Raw genomic sequence first — 18,068 nt, 5'->3', positions numbered from 1 at the left:
TTTCATTTGTGCAGAAGTAGAAAACATTAAGGGAAGCAACGTTTTGCTTTGTCTCCATTTCAACTACGCAGCAGCAAAAGCAGCAACATATTTTCTGTCTGACTGCACACATACACACACACACACACGTATGCACACGCATGCAGATAGTTTCTGTAAGAATGTAAAAATAGAAAATTGGGCACAGCTAGAATATTGGTGAATAAATCTACCGTTTAAAGTGGACGTATTTTAATCTGCAGAACTCCATTAGATTTACACATCTTCTATAAAACAGACATGGCTTAAATTAACTGATGATCAGTATGCATAAAATACTTTCTCCATTGATCCTGTGCACTTTTACAAACCCCCTCTCAAAACAAGAGAAAATCGCTCATGGGTCGATTGGAACCTCATTGTTCTGATGCTCAGATCAAAAAGACATCAGGGACGTCTAAGGATGATAAAAACCACAGAGAGGAAATTACATTCTGAAGCCCCGTGCTCAACTCGACTGATTTTATTCTGACTTTAGTGCACAGTAGAAAGAGCCCCTGAGTTCTGGGACAGGGTCGGTGCCGTTTCATTCAGCACACCTCCAACACGTTTGGGTCCGCGTGCTGAGAATTGGGTCAAGGCTCGTTGACGGGGCAAAACACAGTCCTGGTGGCTGTTGGGAGTTTGGATGAAGACGGATAAGGCTCATGATGTCATGGTCGCTCTTGGTCTCTTTTCTCCAGCTGCCACCCTTCACCACATTTACAAGCAACCACCAACAGGTTCTTAAGGCTAGAACCTTTCAGAACGTACGTTACATTGATTCTGTCATCTGTGATTTCTCTTTTCTCTCCTACCTTGTAGGAAAGTCCTGCTCCGTTTTCTTTCCTCCTACAGGTCATACAGTTAGTCTCTGCTCCCTCCCTCCCCCAGTTTATTTCAATGCTGATTTTAATGGTTTCACAGGCTCTGCGACTTGGCTGTGACATCACAGCCTTTTTAGCAGGAAGTGGCTTCGTCGGGCCTTTTGAATATTAATCAACAGGGATTTTGTCCTCCAGTTCCAGTGGGCTGCCCTCGGTGGGCTCCTCGCTCTTTCCTAGCTCCTGCAGTTGCTGCCGCCTCTGCACCTCGGCTTTCAGGTTCTCCAGATCCTTTTGGCTAGAAGTTTAATTAGACAGCAGTCATTAAAGAGGCCGTGAGCATGCACAGAAACAATAAAGTAGCAGTCCTCTCTGACTCTACCTGAGTGGTATAAAGATGATGCCGTTGATGATGTTGAGCTGCTCCAGAATGCTGGCCATGCTAGGAGCAGTGAACTGAAACAGGAGGGGGGTCATAAAAACATCAGGGCTGAATATTTTTACTTAAACCAGAGGACGATTTTCCACGTCTGACTCTGAGGAAACTACCTTCAGCGGCGTGATGCTGGCGTTTGAGCCGTTCTTGTAGATCTCATTCATGGTTCTCTGCAGAGCTACGGCCTGCTGGGTCAGATACTTCAGATATTCCGAGCTCTCCTTCGTTTTCTCGTGAGCCTCGCCCATCTGGGAAGAGAAAAACACAAATGTAACTTCAGACGTGGCTCAGAGATGCTCCGGAGCGAGCCGTCGGGCTCCAGCAGGGCCTACCTGGTTCTTGTAGATGGTGTAGCCCTCCTTCTCGTGCTGCAGAGCTGAGCGGAACTCTGCCTTGCTCTCATAAACCCTCGCAACCAAATGATGGCTGAGAAAGACGGGCCGTCGTAAATAACCGTGTCACAAGCACACTTTAGTCCATGAATATCAGCAGAGACTGCTCACCTGAGGGCCACTTTGAGGGATCGGGGCCCGTGGTACTTGGTGTTGATGGTCAGAGCATTCTCCAGGAATCTCAGAGACAGATCATACTCCATCACTCCATGCAGAACCAACCCAATATTACTCTGGAAAACAGTTCAGTCTTTTATTAGAAAGGCAAAGACTCTAGTAAACAGCTGGATTCAGAGCTGTCTCTCACATCTATTAGAGCCATCTCAGGGTGGTCCTCTCCACAGACCAGCAGCATGAGGTAACGGGCGCGGTAGAGCAGCTTCAGGGCGGTGGACAGCTGGCCGTTTGCAAAGCAGTACAGCGCCAAGTGCATCTGTAACGAGAACAAACATCAGGGTTAAATTATTAGTTTAGTCAACATTTATTATCTAATGTAACAAAAGCGGTTGTGTGTTCTCCGCTTACATATTCTTGGATTGTGTTGGGATGCTCGATGCCGAGGACTCTCTCGCTCATCAGAACAGCCTTCTGCTGATTGCTCAGAGCCTGCAGGTAAATATTCACGAATCATTCAGTTACTTATGACATCAACCAGGGCCTGAAACTAATACGTCATAGTTTAAAATCCACCTTTAGCCACCGACTTACTGTTTACTAGATACATGCTAAACCAGTGACACAGTCTAACCCTCAGCATAAACAATAGACCCTTTTACTACCTACGTCATCAAAAGTTGCGCGCGCAGCCTGGCAACGAGAGTGAAGGCTTCCTCATTCACACTCGATACTAAAACAGCGTTTTAATCCCTTTGTTTTGAAGTTCTGAGCACATAAAAATGTCGGGTTGTTGCGTGTATGGATGCCAGAATCGCTTCTCTTCAAGCAGTGGACTGAAACTTTACAGAATTCCGAAGGGAGCACATCCATTTCAACAAAATCGGAGGCGTCTGTGGCTGCAGGCCATCAAAAGGGTTGATGAAAACTGGACTGAAAACACGATCCGAAATGCTGGAGTTTGTAGCGCAGATTTTATATCAGGTAAGGTAATTATGAACTAAGATTACACCAGAAAGCTGGTTAACGTGTGTTCTATTAAATAAAGTAAGTTGCGTTTGCTGGTTTGCTTTTAAGCAGTCTATTTATTTACAGGCAAGGTGTCATTGGACTCCTCGAGTCCTGATTTTGTGCCTTCTGTGTTTACTCAGAGTCTATGTCGTGATATTTTACTTTCTGTACGTGGCCACAGACAACATAGTTGTATGCATCTAACGATTTGTATGCCCGTAGCGTCTCACGTGTGTACTTACTGGGCCTCTCCACTAAAAACGTATATATATCGGGCCACTGGATATCTGGCCACGCACCTACATCTTCCACCCATTCCGTAATGCCACAGGGATCCGGGAGTCTGTTGCCATTCGTTAAAGTGAGTTTAATAATATAACATTCAAGATTTGCCGGTGATAACCCCGCAGCGTAGCTCGATAAAGTCTGACACAACACCATTCTGTTGCCAAGCTGCGCGTGCATTCTCGCTGACCTCATATTGTCATAACTGTCCTCTGAGCTAACTGAGCAGGAATTCTGTTATTTAACGGATGCTAAAGCCTAAAGACCACAGTTCTACTCCTAAATGAGCCGTTCTTCCCACTAACTCATAGATGGAGCAATAACCCCGACTCAGTCTGTGCTGACCTCAGGGTGGTCTCCCATGATGTAGTTAAGGCGAGCCAGCAGGCGCAGACAGGCACAGATCTCCACGTGCATGGCTCCGTAAACGTTGTTGAAGAGGTTCAGCGCCTCGTTGATCAGCTCACAGCCCTCCTTCAGGAAACCTGGACACGATTCACACCAGCTGTTAGATACAAGCATGGATCTGTGCGCTTTCAGGCTTTCTGGCTCTGCATCACCTTGCTGGACTTTGGCCTGGCCGCTCTGGAAGAAGTGGAAGGCGTCTGAGGCTTTGGGGTTGACGTGCTTCACAACGGGGAAAATATTCAGGATGTCCTCCTCTGTGAAGGCGGGCTTGTGGCGGCTGTCGAAGTTGTACTCTTTCAGCAGGATCTAGAGATCAATCAGAAATCTCCTTTAATTTAAATAAACACTGATGAGTGGTTTATAAAAAAAGGCTGTGGGGAGGAAACTCCCACCTGGATGCCAGTTTTGATTGAGATTTCTCTGAGAAGGGTGGTTTTCTGAAGGCCGTACTTCTCCACCACCTGGTCGACGTTTTCACTAATGAACAGAAAAGACAGCATGGATAAAATTTTCGCGTTGCCCTAAAACAGACGCCAACATGACCAGATGAGATGCTGACCACTGCAGTGTGAAGTGATAGTAGCTCTGAGCCTCAGAGGCGATGTTCTTCCATAGCTCGCTGGGGGTCAGGCTGGCCCACGCCGTGTTGTCTCCGCTCCCGGGGACCCGGTTGCGACGTTTGCGGCTTTTGCGCCGTGACACGAGCTCGTCTGGAGGCAAGTGGGCGACGGCATCGGGGAAGGAGCTCAGGAAGCAGTTCAGGAAATGGCTCACTGCTGCAGAAAGAGCGGACAGCTCCACACCCTGAAGGAGGATAAAAACTGTGATCAGAATACTGGAGTTCGTCTTTTTAAGGAGTAAGACGAAGTCCACGTAAGGCTTCCAACCTGCAGGTACGTCCTGAAGATATGCTTAGCACACCTGGTGATCAGCTCTGTGATTCCTATTCTCTGTGATAAGAAAAAAAACAAAAGGTCACTCTGGTTGATTTTCAAGCCTGCAGCTCAGAACTGGGGAGCCAGACTCACATAGAAGTGCTCCAGCTGGGCTTTAGCCGGGGTCTTGTCCACAAACTCCAGTATGGTGCCCAGATAGCGAACATTGATGCCTCTCTGGTGCAGAGAATCTGTTAGAGTGGCTCCATCCAGGGGCAGAGCGCTGTGGTCTAAACAGTCTTTCACCTAATCACACACACACACAGCTTTTAACACACACTCCCACCAGCTCAGAAACAAAGTGTGTTCAACAACCAGCACTGACCAGAGACGGGATCTGACAGGACACCAGGAAGGAGGCGGCATCTTTGAGAAGTTGCTTCTGCTTCTGGACGTCTTCTAAGGCGTCGTCTGGGAAACGCACCCCTGATTGTCACACACACACACACACACACACACACTTTATTTACCAGCTATAACTCCATCAGAGGATCTCAGTCTGAACTTATCAGGGATGATTTCCCACTAGACCTTATTTTTAAATAATTGTGGCTAAATATTAACATTACTTCAGCAGGAACTTATAAAATGGATTTTTATGATTTGACTCTTCCTTCAGACTTTAGCTTCAGTATCAATATCCACCCAATCAAAATGATTGTCATAAAAGCTGTAAAGGAAACCAGCGTAGCGTCCACCCCAACTCCTGAACAAAGAGCAGATAACCAATTCCAGTTCCTGAGAAATTGCTTTCTCACAGACGGTTCTATAATAAAGTTTTCCCATCACCTGGGGAGAAGATGTCGGGATTGAAGCGGATATCGAAGGACGTGTTGCTGATGGAGCCTACGGCCTTGCAGGCGTTGAGGACCACTTCCCGGCTTTTAGGATCTGTTGGTCATTAGAAAAGTCAAAATAAACAAACAGTTCAGATTTTTAAAACCACGCCCACATTAAACCCAAGAGTTAATCCTACCACCACAAGTTGACCTACAGATTATTATTTTGCATTCCAAGACACGTGTAGATTAAATACCACAAGCACTGATTGTTCTGTTTAATGGGTCAAACTCCACAGCACAGGGATTAGGCCACCACCACCACCACCACCACGGCTAGCAGGAGCAGCTAATCAGGTGGAAAGCAGCTAATTAAACGTCTCATCAGATATTCGACTGGTCTAACGCCGTGAAGAGATGCACGCTCAACATGCTTAGAGTCCAGTACTTGGGATCTAAAGTCACGTCTTTCTGATTAGCTTTTTGTCGATGCCGTTATCCACCAGAGTAGCTCTCCCTGCACGGTCACAGCTTTAGCTTTTGGGGTATTTCTGGACGTACCAACACCAGATCCATCTTCGGCGACTAAGGTCTCCGCCAGCTCTTTGGCCTGAGCTAATCCTGGAATACTTTCCTCAAGCTCCTTACCCTCCAGTGGGCTTTTGTGTTCTCCGTTCTGGGTGCCTGCGGGCTCTAGAGGCCCGTTTGTGGTGGGCTTTGAAGACATTTCATCACCTTCAGTCGCCGTTTGTGAGGCAGTGCTGTTTTCTGTCTGCTCTGAGTCACCTATGGACTCGTGTGGTGCATCTGAAGACCGTGTCTGGGTTGCATTGGCATTGCTTTCTGATGATGCCTCTGAGGTGTCGGTGATGGCGAGAGCATTAGTCTTGTTAGAGTCCTTGTTTGCCTTTTGCTGCATGAGCTGTAATGCTGCCATCTTCATGAAGAGAAGATACCTGAAGCGGAAGAGAACAGCTTGTTACATCCACGTCTCGTTTTTGAAGACAGAAACTTAATTAGGAATAGCTCCACACCCACCTGTGCTCAACAAAGGCCTCGATGAGCTCTTGGCGCAGGCATGCCAAGCGATGGCGGTGCTGGCGGGGGAAGCCTTGATGCTGGCTCTCAGGAGACAGCTCCTCACCGTCGATGGTCAGGAAGTTTAGATCAGGTGGGAACGTGCGGAGAAGGTCCAGGATGTAGTGCCTGCCATCATTCCCGATGATGCCTTTGCATTCCACAGAGGAGCACAGCTCCACAGCCTCCTCCTTCTCGTTGAGCACTCTGTGCTGCTGAACCTGGGATTTTGCAGCACACAGAAACGTGAAGATGCTGCGAGAAAGAACTGTCGCGTAAGACGAATGGAGTCGATGCTGACCTTCAGCGGTCTGCTGGTCTTATCCAGCAGCTCCAGGTATTTGACGTGAGACACAACGGTTTTCCCAAAGTCGATTGAGCCGTAGATGACGCTCTGCTCCTGTTCTCGCTCCAGGATGCCTGGGATGATGGACTGGGCCGTGACGCGGTAGCCCCGATAGTCCACCACTACGGTCCCCAAGGTGTAGAGGCCCTCCACGTCCACCGCGCCGTACGCTCGGACACCGTTCAAGTCATTAGTGGGAGCGGCGTGGGCAGCGGCGTCGCCACCCAGCTCACGATAGTGGTCCCGCACGTCGAAGCCCAGGCTGAAGAAGATGTTGTTCCAGATGAACATCTGCATTCGCGTCTCCTCACCGGGGTTGATCGCCATTACATTCCCGTCAATCACAGCCATGGCGCCTCGAGTGGCAGCAGCTGCAAAGTCACTGTGCACCTAAAGAGGAGGCCAAGGCACTGGGATGAAAACTTAAGCAGGGTAAAAAAAAAGTAATCCTCATCAAGCCTGAGAAGACCAACAATACCTTGAAAATGGCTCTCTCCCTCAGCAGTCGCTCGGGTAAATTCTTCCGGGAAAGTTCTCTGGTGGTCTGCAGCTCTTCATTCCAGTCTCTTGTCTGCAGAAACACAAACTCACATTTACTCTTTTTCATCTCTGCTGCTCTGTTGGACCGGGCTGCACCCACCTGTCCAGGTATGTGCTCCTCGTAACCCAGCCTGGAGGTGTAGGCATCCTCAGCTCGCACGCAGTCCATGGCATGGTCGACTTGCGGGGCGGTCCAGCTGTACACCTGAAAAGGTGTGGCGATCCTCTCAAAGGGGTGTCTCTGAACTCTGCAGCAGAAAGACGACGTGACAGGTGAGGGATGTCCATGCTGGGGCCGAGGTTCGGTGCAAACGCGTCACAAAACTAAAACTATAAACCACAAAAACACAGAGTTCTGCGGCCGTTTCTACTAAAATCTCCGACACACTGACTCCAGATCAGATCCTGAAACTAACAAGTAATCTGACGGATAAATAAGATTAATGAATAAAAGGATTACCAAAGGAATGCCGGTCAAAGCCAGTTACTTTAAAGGTAAACCCAGCAACACTAACCAAGAGAAGCTTTTTAAAAGAATGATGAGAGTTCAAAGGTCACCTGTGTCCACACAGATTAGGAATAAAGACAAATAGCCTTTTTAGGACGTAAACTAGGTTTAATGACATTTCCATGCATGAAAAAAAAACCTGCTGGAACCTTTTCTTTTGCAGTGCAGTGAAGTTCTTCTTGAAGGCAGGACTGATCTGACTCAGCAGCTCCACCAGGGAGTGGCTCAGGAAGCTCGGGTTGGCTGGTTTGGGGTTGAAAGTGTAGGTTGTTGACCTGGAACACATAACCCACCATCATCCATCCTTATCTGATGGGTTTTCATAAACATGACCAGAGTAAAAACATTTTTGGGCAGTGTGCTGTGAATACTAATGTTTCTTTTCATCCTCAAAGCCATTAAAACAACTCTTCAAGAATCCACCTGGCGGTAGTTTCCTGTGAGTTCACACAAAAGGTAGGAAACACTCAAAGCAGCCATATTTTCAGGATTTTTGATGAACAATTCAAGTTTTAACAATCCAACAGCGTTTATTATTTCAAAAGTAAAATTTTCTCTAATGTTTCAGTCCCCAACACACTCATTTATGAGGGCTCTGTGATAAACAGATATAATCTGCTGATGAAGACTCTTGTTGGAGGTTTTGACCATTTCTAAGGCACTGATGCAAACAACAATGCTGAGAAATAGCTGGAAAAAGATGGCAGGTCCACATTTTTACAGGCTCCACTTTTCATATATAAACGTACTTCTCCATGCACTAGAAGCTCATTAGAAAGGAATCTATGGCTGATGGTCTCTGAATGCTTCCTGCACAGGAACGTTTAAGCTCAGATCATCACCCGTACGACCGTGATTCCCACATCCTTTCTGTGAGAAACCTGAGCTGTAAGTAGACACCGGGCTGAAATGCTGACTCACTGGTTGAGGTAGAAGCCACGCGTAGAAGCGGTGACGCTGACGTGGCGCTCCTCCACCGTTACAATATTCAGGTACATGAGATCTCCGTGCATCTTCCTGTTCCCAGGTGGGGGGTTCCAGCCGCTCATGGTTAGGACCTTCAGGCACTGCATGGGCTGCACGGACACACAGGCCATACTGGTTTGAACGCTTTTACTGGTCAGACGACAGAATTCATGCCCTCATGGGCGTTCTCTAACCTTCCAGTCCTTGTTCTGTGGTTGGAGGGGCACCAGTGGGCGCTCTTTGCTGCCGGGTAGGATGTGCTCTGGGGGGGTGCAGTCAATCTGCTCCAGCTCGTTACCCTTCTTCTTCCTCTTGCCGGTCTCTGAAACCACACCAGATAAATTTAAGTCCTCATCTGTTTATGTATTCAGACACATGGCCATAATGTCTAGCCCCATTAAATACTATGAAAGGTGTCAGAAAACTGTTGAAACACCAGTTTTTTGTAGGTCAGAAAGTTATATGCAACACAAAAGGAATGAAAAGAGCTTAATGTTCCCCGATTCCAACCTCCAAGGTCTCCATCAGTGAAGATGCTGAGGAAGGACAGGGAGTTGCAGTCCACTCCGTTGTAGGCGTCGGAGGGGTCCAGACTTTTCAGCAGGTCTCTGATGTGGCGGACATGAATGCGGGCTTCACGCACCGTGTAGGGCTCTGGAGACCCAAGGAACAAAACAAACAAACACACTCACTCCTGAATTGTGTTCAACAGCTTTTTGTGCATCTAAACACAAAAGATGCATTTGTGGTCCAAACTTCTTTTTGTTTGCTTCATGACATCATCGTGTTACAGATCTCATGAACAAGGATAACTTCTCCTTATAACTGAAAAGTGCTGAAGTTATAAAAAATAAGGAAGATAAATTACATTTGGTACTTTAGGAACATTAACATATTATAATAAAGCTCAAATATAATTTACCAGCCTTTAAATGAACAATAATTTGGATATTTTAAATTCTGAGCAGCAGGAAAATGATTCGCTGAGAGGAAACTGAACCAGACACGAGGAACAGAATAAAAGTTGTTAATCGTTTCATTTTCCTGTGTGAACATCTGAACCTTTGGACAAAAACAAGAAAAACTCTAGATGGTTCAGTCGTAACGCCCGACTACAGCCCTGAGTCTGACCTTCCACCACTTTGAGTAGCGATCCCTCCTGCAGGCCCTCGATGGACTTGAGCTCAGCGAAGTTGTCCAGCACGTTCCCGTCCAGCTGCAGGGAGAAGCAGGTGCGGTGGCAGGTGTCCTCACGGTCCATCAACACCTGATGGATTTCCTGCACCATTTCCTGGGGGGAAACCTGATTAACAAAAGTTTAGGAGACATATGAGTAGAGGCTTCATCACAACTTTGTAGTTAAAATCCAAGTTATCCCATTTGTTCTCAACATCCGACCCATCCCCTGGTGAGATCTGTGAGCTACGGCCACGTTCAAGAACCATTTGGTGGTTTGACCCCCAATCAAACCCCTTAATGCGGAGTGTCAAGCGGGGAGGCATTGGGTCCCATTTTAAAGAGTAACTAAACCCCAAAATAACTTTTTTCTGCTCATAAACTGTATAACTGGGTCTTTACAAATACAATCTTTCCATTTCTGTGCATTTTTTGACATGTTTGTGTAAACTTGATTAAATCTAAAATCTAGGTCTAAAAACGTCTTAGTGCTGCCCCCTGTAGGTTGAACTGTGGCTACTGCATTTTAAATTTGTGATGGGCTGGGCCTCGTACAATTCTATGTCGTCGGTGCAGTCTCCTCCCCCCCGTCACACCTAGGAAGGAAATTCCCCAGACTTGGCCATGCCACTCCGTGTCTCCTGGCAACGCCCACTTTCATAGCATTTTTTCAAATCTTGACTAGGGGCTGAGTTACATTTTATGATGGTGTGCAGTCCCTCTTTAAAGTCATAAGTATGACCCAATAGTGGACTTGAACCCACGATCTCCCAGTCTCAGGGCGGACACTCATACCACTAGGCCACACCGAGCTGTCGAGGTGTCTACGGGTGGTAATCACTTCATCCTTTGTTGTGATAGAGGATGAGGAACATGCTGTGACTCCATTAAGGAGTTGTCTGGTTTTGGTACACACAGCTGTTGTCTGCTCACCCTGATGGGAGTGCTAAGCTGTACCTGCAGGTCAAACGGCTCTGTCCCAGGAGCCTGGATCTTCACAGTGAAGCCCGTGTCCTGGATCACTATCACTTCCTGTTCATTGGACTCTTCCCCTCCATCTGCCTCGCCGTTCTGCTTAGATTCTGGCTCCGCCGTGTGCTCATGAGCCCCGTCCCCATTCACCATGGCTGTTTCTGCACCGTGCACTGTAATGACAGAGATCTCCAGTGAATCTTGATCCATTTAGACCCAGGCAAGGAATTCATTTGGATCAGGAAAAAAAACAGGTCATGAATTCTAAGAAGCTGCTATTTAAGCTGGACCAGCTAAAGATGAAGACATTTAACTCCTGAAGAGACAAATGCCATTTACATGTGAGACAACAGAGCACAGAGGCGCTTTAGAGCTTCTCACACTTTCAAACCTGGCCTGCTTCCTGCGATGCTTTGAAGAAATGGCACCTTCAGATGATAATCCACACAACATTAATCCCGATGCAACGTCAAGAGATTTTCCTCCCTCAGGAACCAACTAGCTACCAGCAGCAAAGAACACCAACTACTGGGACTAGAGGATCTCACCGTTACACTTGTGAAAAAATAATGAGTGTCTGACACGGGCAAGAGCAGCAAAGCTACGGTCTTCTGATGTTTTAATGTTAAAGGGATATTCAACCCCTAAGAGGTCCTTGGTATGCAGCCATATTCCCTAGAGTTAGACAAGTGTGAAAAAGGATTTTGTAACCAGCCCAGTAATTCTCCTAATCTAACAATATTCTTTTAGCTTTAGCTTAGCATAAACAGTGCAAGTAAATGGTAACAGTTAGCATCCAACCTCTTGTGTGACACGCTCCCTCACAAACCAGATACTGATTTACTTTCTCCACAGGTGTTGTTGGAGGACCTCCCAGGGCAGTAAGCCAATGTCTTCTTTGTTGGAATACTGCGAAACATTGTATTGCTCTAAGTTTTTGCAACCCTTTGCTACAAAAGAACCATTTTCTTGCACTAAAAATGTAACAGACTCAAACTACGACAATAAAAAGTCAGTGCAACTCATGCATTTGTGTTTATAGAAATAGGTGTTTTTTTAGGGCTGCTGCGTCACGTCCATGCGCATTGCAGCAGCGCTTTGTCATGAAGTAGTCCCAAGTCTAAATCAGCTCCTGTAATTCTGTCGTGTTACTTATTGTTTTGAATTGCAGTTGATATATTTTGTGAGGCCCAAAGAAAATTTAGGATCATTACTGAGTAATTTTCATGGCTTACAAACCAAATGCTAGCTGTTACCATTCACTTACTTTGTTTATGCTAAGCTAAAGCTAACAGAATCCTACCAAATCAGGAGAATGACAGGAGAATGACAGGGCTGTTTTTGTCACTTATCCAACTCTGGGGAATATCGCAACTGACTAAATTTCTCTTAGGGGTGGAATATCCCTTTAAAATTCAAAAAATTCAATGTAAGTTTGACAAAAATGAAGTAAATCATCCATTGTACTCACTGTCCAAATACAAGCTGACTACAAAACAGCAGTAAGGAATCGGACAATAAGTAACAAGCTGCTGTAGCACACGCCAAGGCCTTGTATAAAACCAGATGATTGGCTACAATCAGAAGTCCAATAATAGTGATTCTACAGTTTTATTATAATTGGAGCTGCGGGGACGTCTTCTCCAAGTACACAAACTAGATATATAGATTATGACGTTCCTTGTGCGAGTTAAGGAGAATGGAAAACAAGTTGTTAATTTGTATGAAGCTGAGGCCAGCTATGCGGCTGTGAGACAACTGTTTTCCCTCACAGGGACACAATTGCTGCCAGCAAACACGTCCTTGCTTGCTGCTGAATGCATTGCAGTGTCAGGGTTACTGAGGAGGGTGGAGGAGAGGGGGCTTCATAGCTGGACGGTGACCCCTGGGTAGGAATGAACTCACTGAAAAGAAGTGGAGGAGGCCACATTCTGAATAACAAACAACAGCTTGAGAGAGGTCACACTAGTTAATAGAAAAAGGAGAAGCTTCGGTGTTGGGTGGGTCTGAGTTTTATTTCTCATCAAATTCAAACACCTTTTCTCTGAGAGTCGGATGTTTGAGGGGTTAGCATACACATTAAGCTAGTTTAATTGTGCATCTGGAATATGGATGATTTGTGGTGCTGTAGCATCTGTGTACCAGTCTAAAGATGCAAGCATGAACTTACTGACATAATGGAGGCAACAGATTCAACTAAAAACATTCATGTCTACAACCTAATCAGCAACGGTGCATCCCAGGGATGTGTTCTCGCCACTTTTTCTTTTGACTTTACAGAAACTTTCAGAGACGTATCTATTGTAATCTCCAGGTGGCACTGTGGTATTCAGCCTCCAAAATGGTGATGATTATACGCATCACTGCTAACACGATTGAGTAACCAAAGAAAACCAGTTTAAAAGTCATGACAGAGAACTATCGTATGGTTTGGATCAGACAGTAAGACAGAGTACTAGAGACTTCCATTAGGTCTGCAGAGAAAAAAAAGAATCAAATGCTGATCAGACAAAAAATCTCTCCGCAGATCTGTCATACCCTTACAACATCTACTTTTCTTCTGGTGTCACAGAACACCATCTACTAAAATATTAAGATCCAGATGTTCCTGCAGATGATTAAACATGGCAAAACTGACCTCATGTAGTTTCTGAACGATTACCCTTCAGATTAAAATAAATATTCATCCCAAATAGAGTTCGGGAACTTTCTAAGTGTCTGGGGAAACTTATAAATGAATATCTACAAGTTTGTTTAATTTGGAAACAACTAATGAGAAAAAAACAAAAACAAAGGTGTTATAAAAATGGCATGTCTAAGTTTAGCTGCTCTTTCTACTAGAACTATTAAATTATCAAAGAAAAGACAGACCAGAGTCAAAACATTTCATCTTTATGAACATGCAGAAGCTCTGCTGGGGTTCAGAGTAAGTAATCCATAAAACAAGGATGTACATGAAAGCATCTAAACAACATGTTGGATCAAAACAACCCTGTTAAATTCACTATTATTTCTGATCTTTTAATTCAGGAATGATCTCTTCTACAGTCCATCGGGTTTGAAACGCAATAATCCTTGCAGCCACTCACCTATCCACTAAGCAGCCCTTGACACTGGGACCATGGCTGCTGCCATAGCAACATTAACCAGTGGGACAACCCTGAAAACAAAAAACAGCACACAAGGCCTCTCTGTACTTGTGTTGACTGGACCATAAAGTGGCATCCCTGTGGGTGAAAGAGGGTCCCTGGACCTGGTTTCTACAAGACTGCAGAGAATAATGAAAATCAGAATACTTGTTTACAAGAAATTCAATCTGGAATTTATGGGAATAAACTGTTTTCTGGTGTGTTGAATAGTGCCAGGGTGTCAGTGATTCCAGGATTACCTGGGACACTCTTAAACATACTGGAACATTAAGCTCCTTAGAGCCACTGAAAGTGACCCTCACCTAGTGTCCATCGCCCACTGAAAGATCGTCCTGCTACAACTCTTCACTGAACCGTGATCGGCCCATTAATCCCACCTATAATCTGTCTCAGGAGGAATAAGATGGTCCTGTGGCAGGATAGGATGTTTTTTACAACATCTTGGAAGAAGCGTTGCGGTTGACAATTGTAATATTACCCCATTTATTCATTCTTTAGACTACACAAATCATCTCTTTTTTACTTAATTTTCTCCATACAGAGTGAAAATCAAAAACAATTCTTGCAGCTGATGTCTTCTGGTGCACCTTCAATTATCTAGTAATAATAACCCTTTGGTTTCAGTTTCTTTCTTGGGAACATGCTGCTCTTTATAGAGCGTTGCCTTATGGCTCAAATATAAGTGATGTCCACACACACACACACACACACACACACACACACACACACACACACACACACACACACACACACACACACACACACACACACACACGACAGAAAATAACAAAATCAATGCAACTCTTCACTTAGAATGCGTCACCAGTTCAGTCCCTTGCAGTGAGGTTGTTGCAGGGGTAATCCAAGGTCCCACATGTTGAAACACGCACGCACACGCACGCACGCGCACACACACACACACACACACAAGTGCAGAGAATTCTGTAGCTACACAAGTTAAACTTTGCCGGCTGACAGATCTCAGGTCAGTTTCATCTGCTTCTGACCGACCACATTCAGCCACCACTGCTTAACTGAGAACAGCTGCACAACCTGTAACCTTTAATGTTACTCACCGGTTTTATACGAGTCCTGATATGTTATTAACGTAACCTTCCCTCTCACTGTGCATCATGACTGATCCTGCTACATCCAGCTTCCGCTTCCAGGTCGAGCGGGAGCACACAAACGGATCAGACCGAGCGGGTGTGACGGAAGCCGGTTAACAGGGTTGTTGCTAACCGCTAGCCGGTCCACGGGCCTCCAATCGGTTACGCGGACTTATATCTACGTTATAAACAGTAATACACCTGTCACGCAGTCTGTCAGACACATGCCGCTTTGTAATAGAAATAGTGCATGTTATTGACCCCCCTCTGTGCTCACGAGAGCAGTGAGAGGCTCCACTGAAGGTGACCTTCAGTCGGTTCCTCCGACACGCTGTTACCGAACATGTGCGTCAGGGTGATGGCTCGCTCAGACACCAGACCCTGTGGAGTGTTAAAGCCGACAGACACCTTAAGCTATCGGTTCGTTATTTTAGCAAAAAAGCTACTTGAAAATCTTGCTTTTGTATTTAGAACAACACGTTAAATGAAACGCGAGCGGCTGCATGCTAGTTAGCTGGCTAGCCAGCGAGCTAACTGTCTGAATGGAGGAGCTAAAGTTAGCACACCGGCTAATATGTTTGGGTTAACCTGGTGCTCTTGTCGGGAAGAGGTTAATGTCAGCGACTGCATTGTACAGGATACATTATGAAATAAATAGCTAATTATCTTACTTACAAACACGTATGGAACGATTATTAGCGTTTATATAGATAAAGCACCACATAAAGTTGTCATTCAGAAGATGTTTGTAGGAGGAGGGGGCTAATCACCACCTTCAGACTGACTTACACGTACCCCAGCATGCAGGTGACTGTCACTGTTAACAACTTATAAAACATTTACCCACAGTGGTTAATTGGTATTTAGAGAAGCAGATGAAGCTTTACCGTTGTTGAATCCAGAATGTTACAATGACTAACTAGTTGGTTTATGAGACGTGGGGAGTCTGTGCAGCACTACTCACCACAACCGCAGGAATCCTTCAGACGTGTCCTGCTGGCCTCTTTGCCAGTGTCCTGGGTTCCATCCCCGGGGTCATCCGCCAGATCAACGGGATTACAGTCAGGCACTGACGCCGGAATGTCATCTGTCTTGCTCACCATGATGGTCGGCAGTCAGTGTTACTGACACACGCAAACCCCCTGCAGCTTTGCTCCACTGATGAAATAGGAACAGATGAAATAAAAACAAATCTGCGTGTCAGGTGCGAGTAGGATTGTTGGCTACATGTAAAGGGTACCAGCTTACAAAAACAGTCTACTGAGGAAGAACAGAGCTGTACATGGTGGGGAACACACGTGGTTTTCATTTCTCCTCCTCTTGACCTCTTTGCCTTTGCGTTCCTCCTCTCCTCCCACTGACAGTGGCGCTACGGAAAGCGACGTGGGACAAAATTCCTTTTACAGTGACGTAAATAGATCAAATGCGACTCCAAGGAAGTGCTGGACTTCTAACAGGAATAGAAACCAAATATCTGTGCACCTCTCTGGTTTTAAACTTGAGACCTATCGTTTTGTTATGCTTCATTTTCTTTATTTGAAAGAACTTTTGTTAGAAAAGTATCAGCTTTCTTCAGTTATTGTCTTTCTTTCAAACTGTAAAATAGAAATCTATGTATGATGGAAGGGTTAGGTAGGGACAAATAAGTCTACTTCTTCCTTTTCAAACAAATTCATTTGTGATTTGTAGCTATGTTGTAAAATGCTAAAAAAAATAAGTGAATATATTTTAAATAAATAAACAAAATATGAGATGAGTTCACACATTTAAGAAAAATCTTAAGGAGATTTTAATTCCTAATTTACTTCAAATGTTAAAATATTCTGCATTAAAACACACTACACTGTAAAAAGACAACTTTTTAAGGTCTAGGCCTAAATATTAAAATTATTTAGTTATCAAGACTTGTTAATAACAGAATATATTATTTATTTATATTAGTAGTGATATTGTGAATACAAATGGCCAAAATCTCCACAGGTTGTCTGGGCTCTCCCGTAGAAATAGGGTGAGAAGCTCAGTCATTGGGGAGGGGCTGGGCGTAGATTCGCTGGCTCAGGCATATGTGTGTGTGTGTGTGTGTGTTTATTATGTTGATGGAAACATGACTTTTTTTTTGTATTTATTTATTCACTTGCAAATTAGCTTTTTCCCTTTAAACCAGGCTCTCTGGTGAACTTTCCAAGAACTCATCAGACTCAACCATCCTCCATTTTATTCATTTTTTGCAGACAGTATCATTGTAGGAAGCCAACACAGTATATGCGGTAATCAGTCAATATTTCATGCTCACCTATGGGTCAAGCTTCTTTCTCTGTTTCACTTAGAGTACCAAACAGCATTATTGCTAGAATCCACATAATATGTAAAACAAGATGCATGATGGAGCCACTCACAAGTCAACAATCTAACTGAAGCCTGGACAAAAGAAGATGAGAGAAAAAGGATTGAGATAAAGATTAGATTTTCATTAGTGCTTAAAGAGAGATGGAAATGTTTTAAGATTAGAGTTTTAATGCCTTTGTGGTGTAAAATGTGTTCTGAAAAGTAAGAAAATCAAACAAATCTTGAGTTTTAATAAGAATGTATGGTTGTCCATGTCATATTGCCTGTTTTATTTGTCAGTGAAGGGCATCTTTGGTGCTTTTAGGTTTTTACGAGAGGAAAACTCAGGAGAGAGATGAAAAAATTCCATTTTCTAATTATGTGTTGGAAAGTTTCAGCATACATATAAAATAAACAGAAAATAAAGACATTTTTTCGTATATGTGGATGACAAGTTTAAAACTGTTGCTTTGTCTCGAGGGCACATGCATTAGAGAACAGTCTAAAATCAAGGACTTCATCCTCAATCTGTAGTGACATCTTGTAAAACTGGAGCAGAAACTAATATTAATGGGAAAAACCTCAAAAAGGGGGCTGACATTTTTGCTCCCAACAGTGTCAAAAGATAACATCTTAAAAACTCAACCTACTCTTCTAAAATTATGTCCAAACATCACAAAATCTAAAATCAATCATAA

General features: G+C 44.6%; 1 protein-coding gene across 3 annotated transcripts; it reads right to left on the bottom strand.

Annotated features, from left to right (window-relative positions):
* Nucleotides 1-591: 591 nt before the first annotated feature.
* Nucleotides 592-16,410, bottom strand: cluha (clustered mitochondria (cluA/CLU1) homolog a). 3 transcript variants are annotated; one of them, XM_015951611.3, is made up of 28 exons: nucleotides 16,294-16,410; nucleotides 16,010-16,203; nucleotides 10,773-10,960; nucleotides 9,771-9,942; nucleotides 9,150-9,293; nucleotides 8,834-8,961; nucleotides 8,595-8,749; nucleotides 7,823-7,948; nucleotides 7,266-7,413; nucleotides 7,104-7,196; nucleotides 6,581-7,015; nucleotides 6,241-6,500; nucleotides 5,764-6,158; nucleotides 5,213-5,314; nucleotides 4,749-4,849; nucleotides 4,517-4,669; nucleotides 4,376-4,438; nucleotides 4,048-4,292; nucleotides 3,881-3,965; nucleotides 3,641-3,794; nucleotides 3,426-3,565; nucleotides 2,196-2,276; nucleotides 1,978-2,103; nucleotides 1,782-1,903; nucleotides 1,611-1,704; nucleotides 1,392-1,526; nucleotides 1,225-1,298; nucleotides 592-1,140 (listed from the first exon to the last, which is right to left on the bottom strand). In XM_015951611.3, exons 2-28 carry the CDS (start codon nucleotides 16,146-16,148, stop codon nucleotides 1,014-1,016), a joined length of 4,185 nt encoding a protein of 1,394 aa, XP_015807097.1. In that variant the 5' UTR covers nucleotides 16,149-16,203; nucleotides 16,294-16,410; the 3' UTR covers nucleotides 592-1,013. The 3 variants fall into 3 exon arrangements, with proteins under 3 accessions (XP_015807097.1, XP_015807096.1, XP_015807100.1); XM_015951610.3 differs by having other exon boundaries at nucleotides 16,010-16,356; XM_015951614.3 differs by lacking the exons at nucleotides 16,010-16,203; nucleotides 16,294-16,410 and adding an exon at nucleotides 15,013-15,187.
* Nucleotides 16,411-18,068: the final 1,658 nt, after the last annotated feature.

Source organism: Nothobranchius furzeri, chromosome 13, assembly GCF_043380555.1.
Source record: "Nothobranchius furzeri strain GRZ-AD chromosome 13, NfurGRZ-RIMD1, whole genome shotgun sequence".
Lineage (NCBI taxonomy): Eukaryota > Metazoa > Chordata > Actinopteri > Cyprinodontiformes > Nothobranchiidae > Nothobranchius > Nothobranchius furzeri.
Note: the sequence above shows the minus strand (reverse complement) of the source record. Positions and strands in the feature narration are given on the sequence as shown.

What these genes read in the sequence shown, in the direction of transcription:
- cluha (XM_015951611.3), bottom strand. Translation starts at nt 16,148, where the DNA reads ATGGTGAGCAAGACAGATGACATTCCGGCGTCAGTGCCTGACTGTAAT. An exon ending in TCCCTCAAAGTGGCCCTCAG is followed by an intron (nt 1,705 to 1,781) that starts GTGAGCAGTCTC and finishes CGTCTTTCTCAG; the next exon opens with CCATCATTTGGTTGCGAGGG. An exon ending in ACACCATCTACAAGAACCAG is followed by an intron (nt 1,527 to 1,610) that starts GTAGGCCCTGCT and finishes TTCTCTTCCCAG; the next exon opens with ATGGGCGAGGCTCACGAGAA.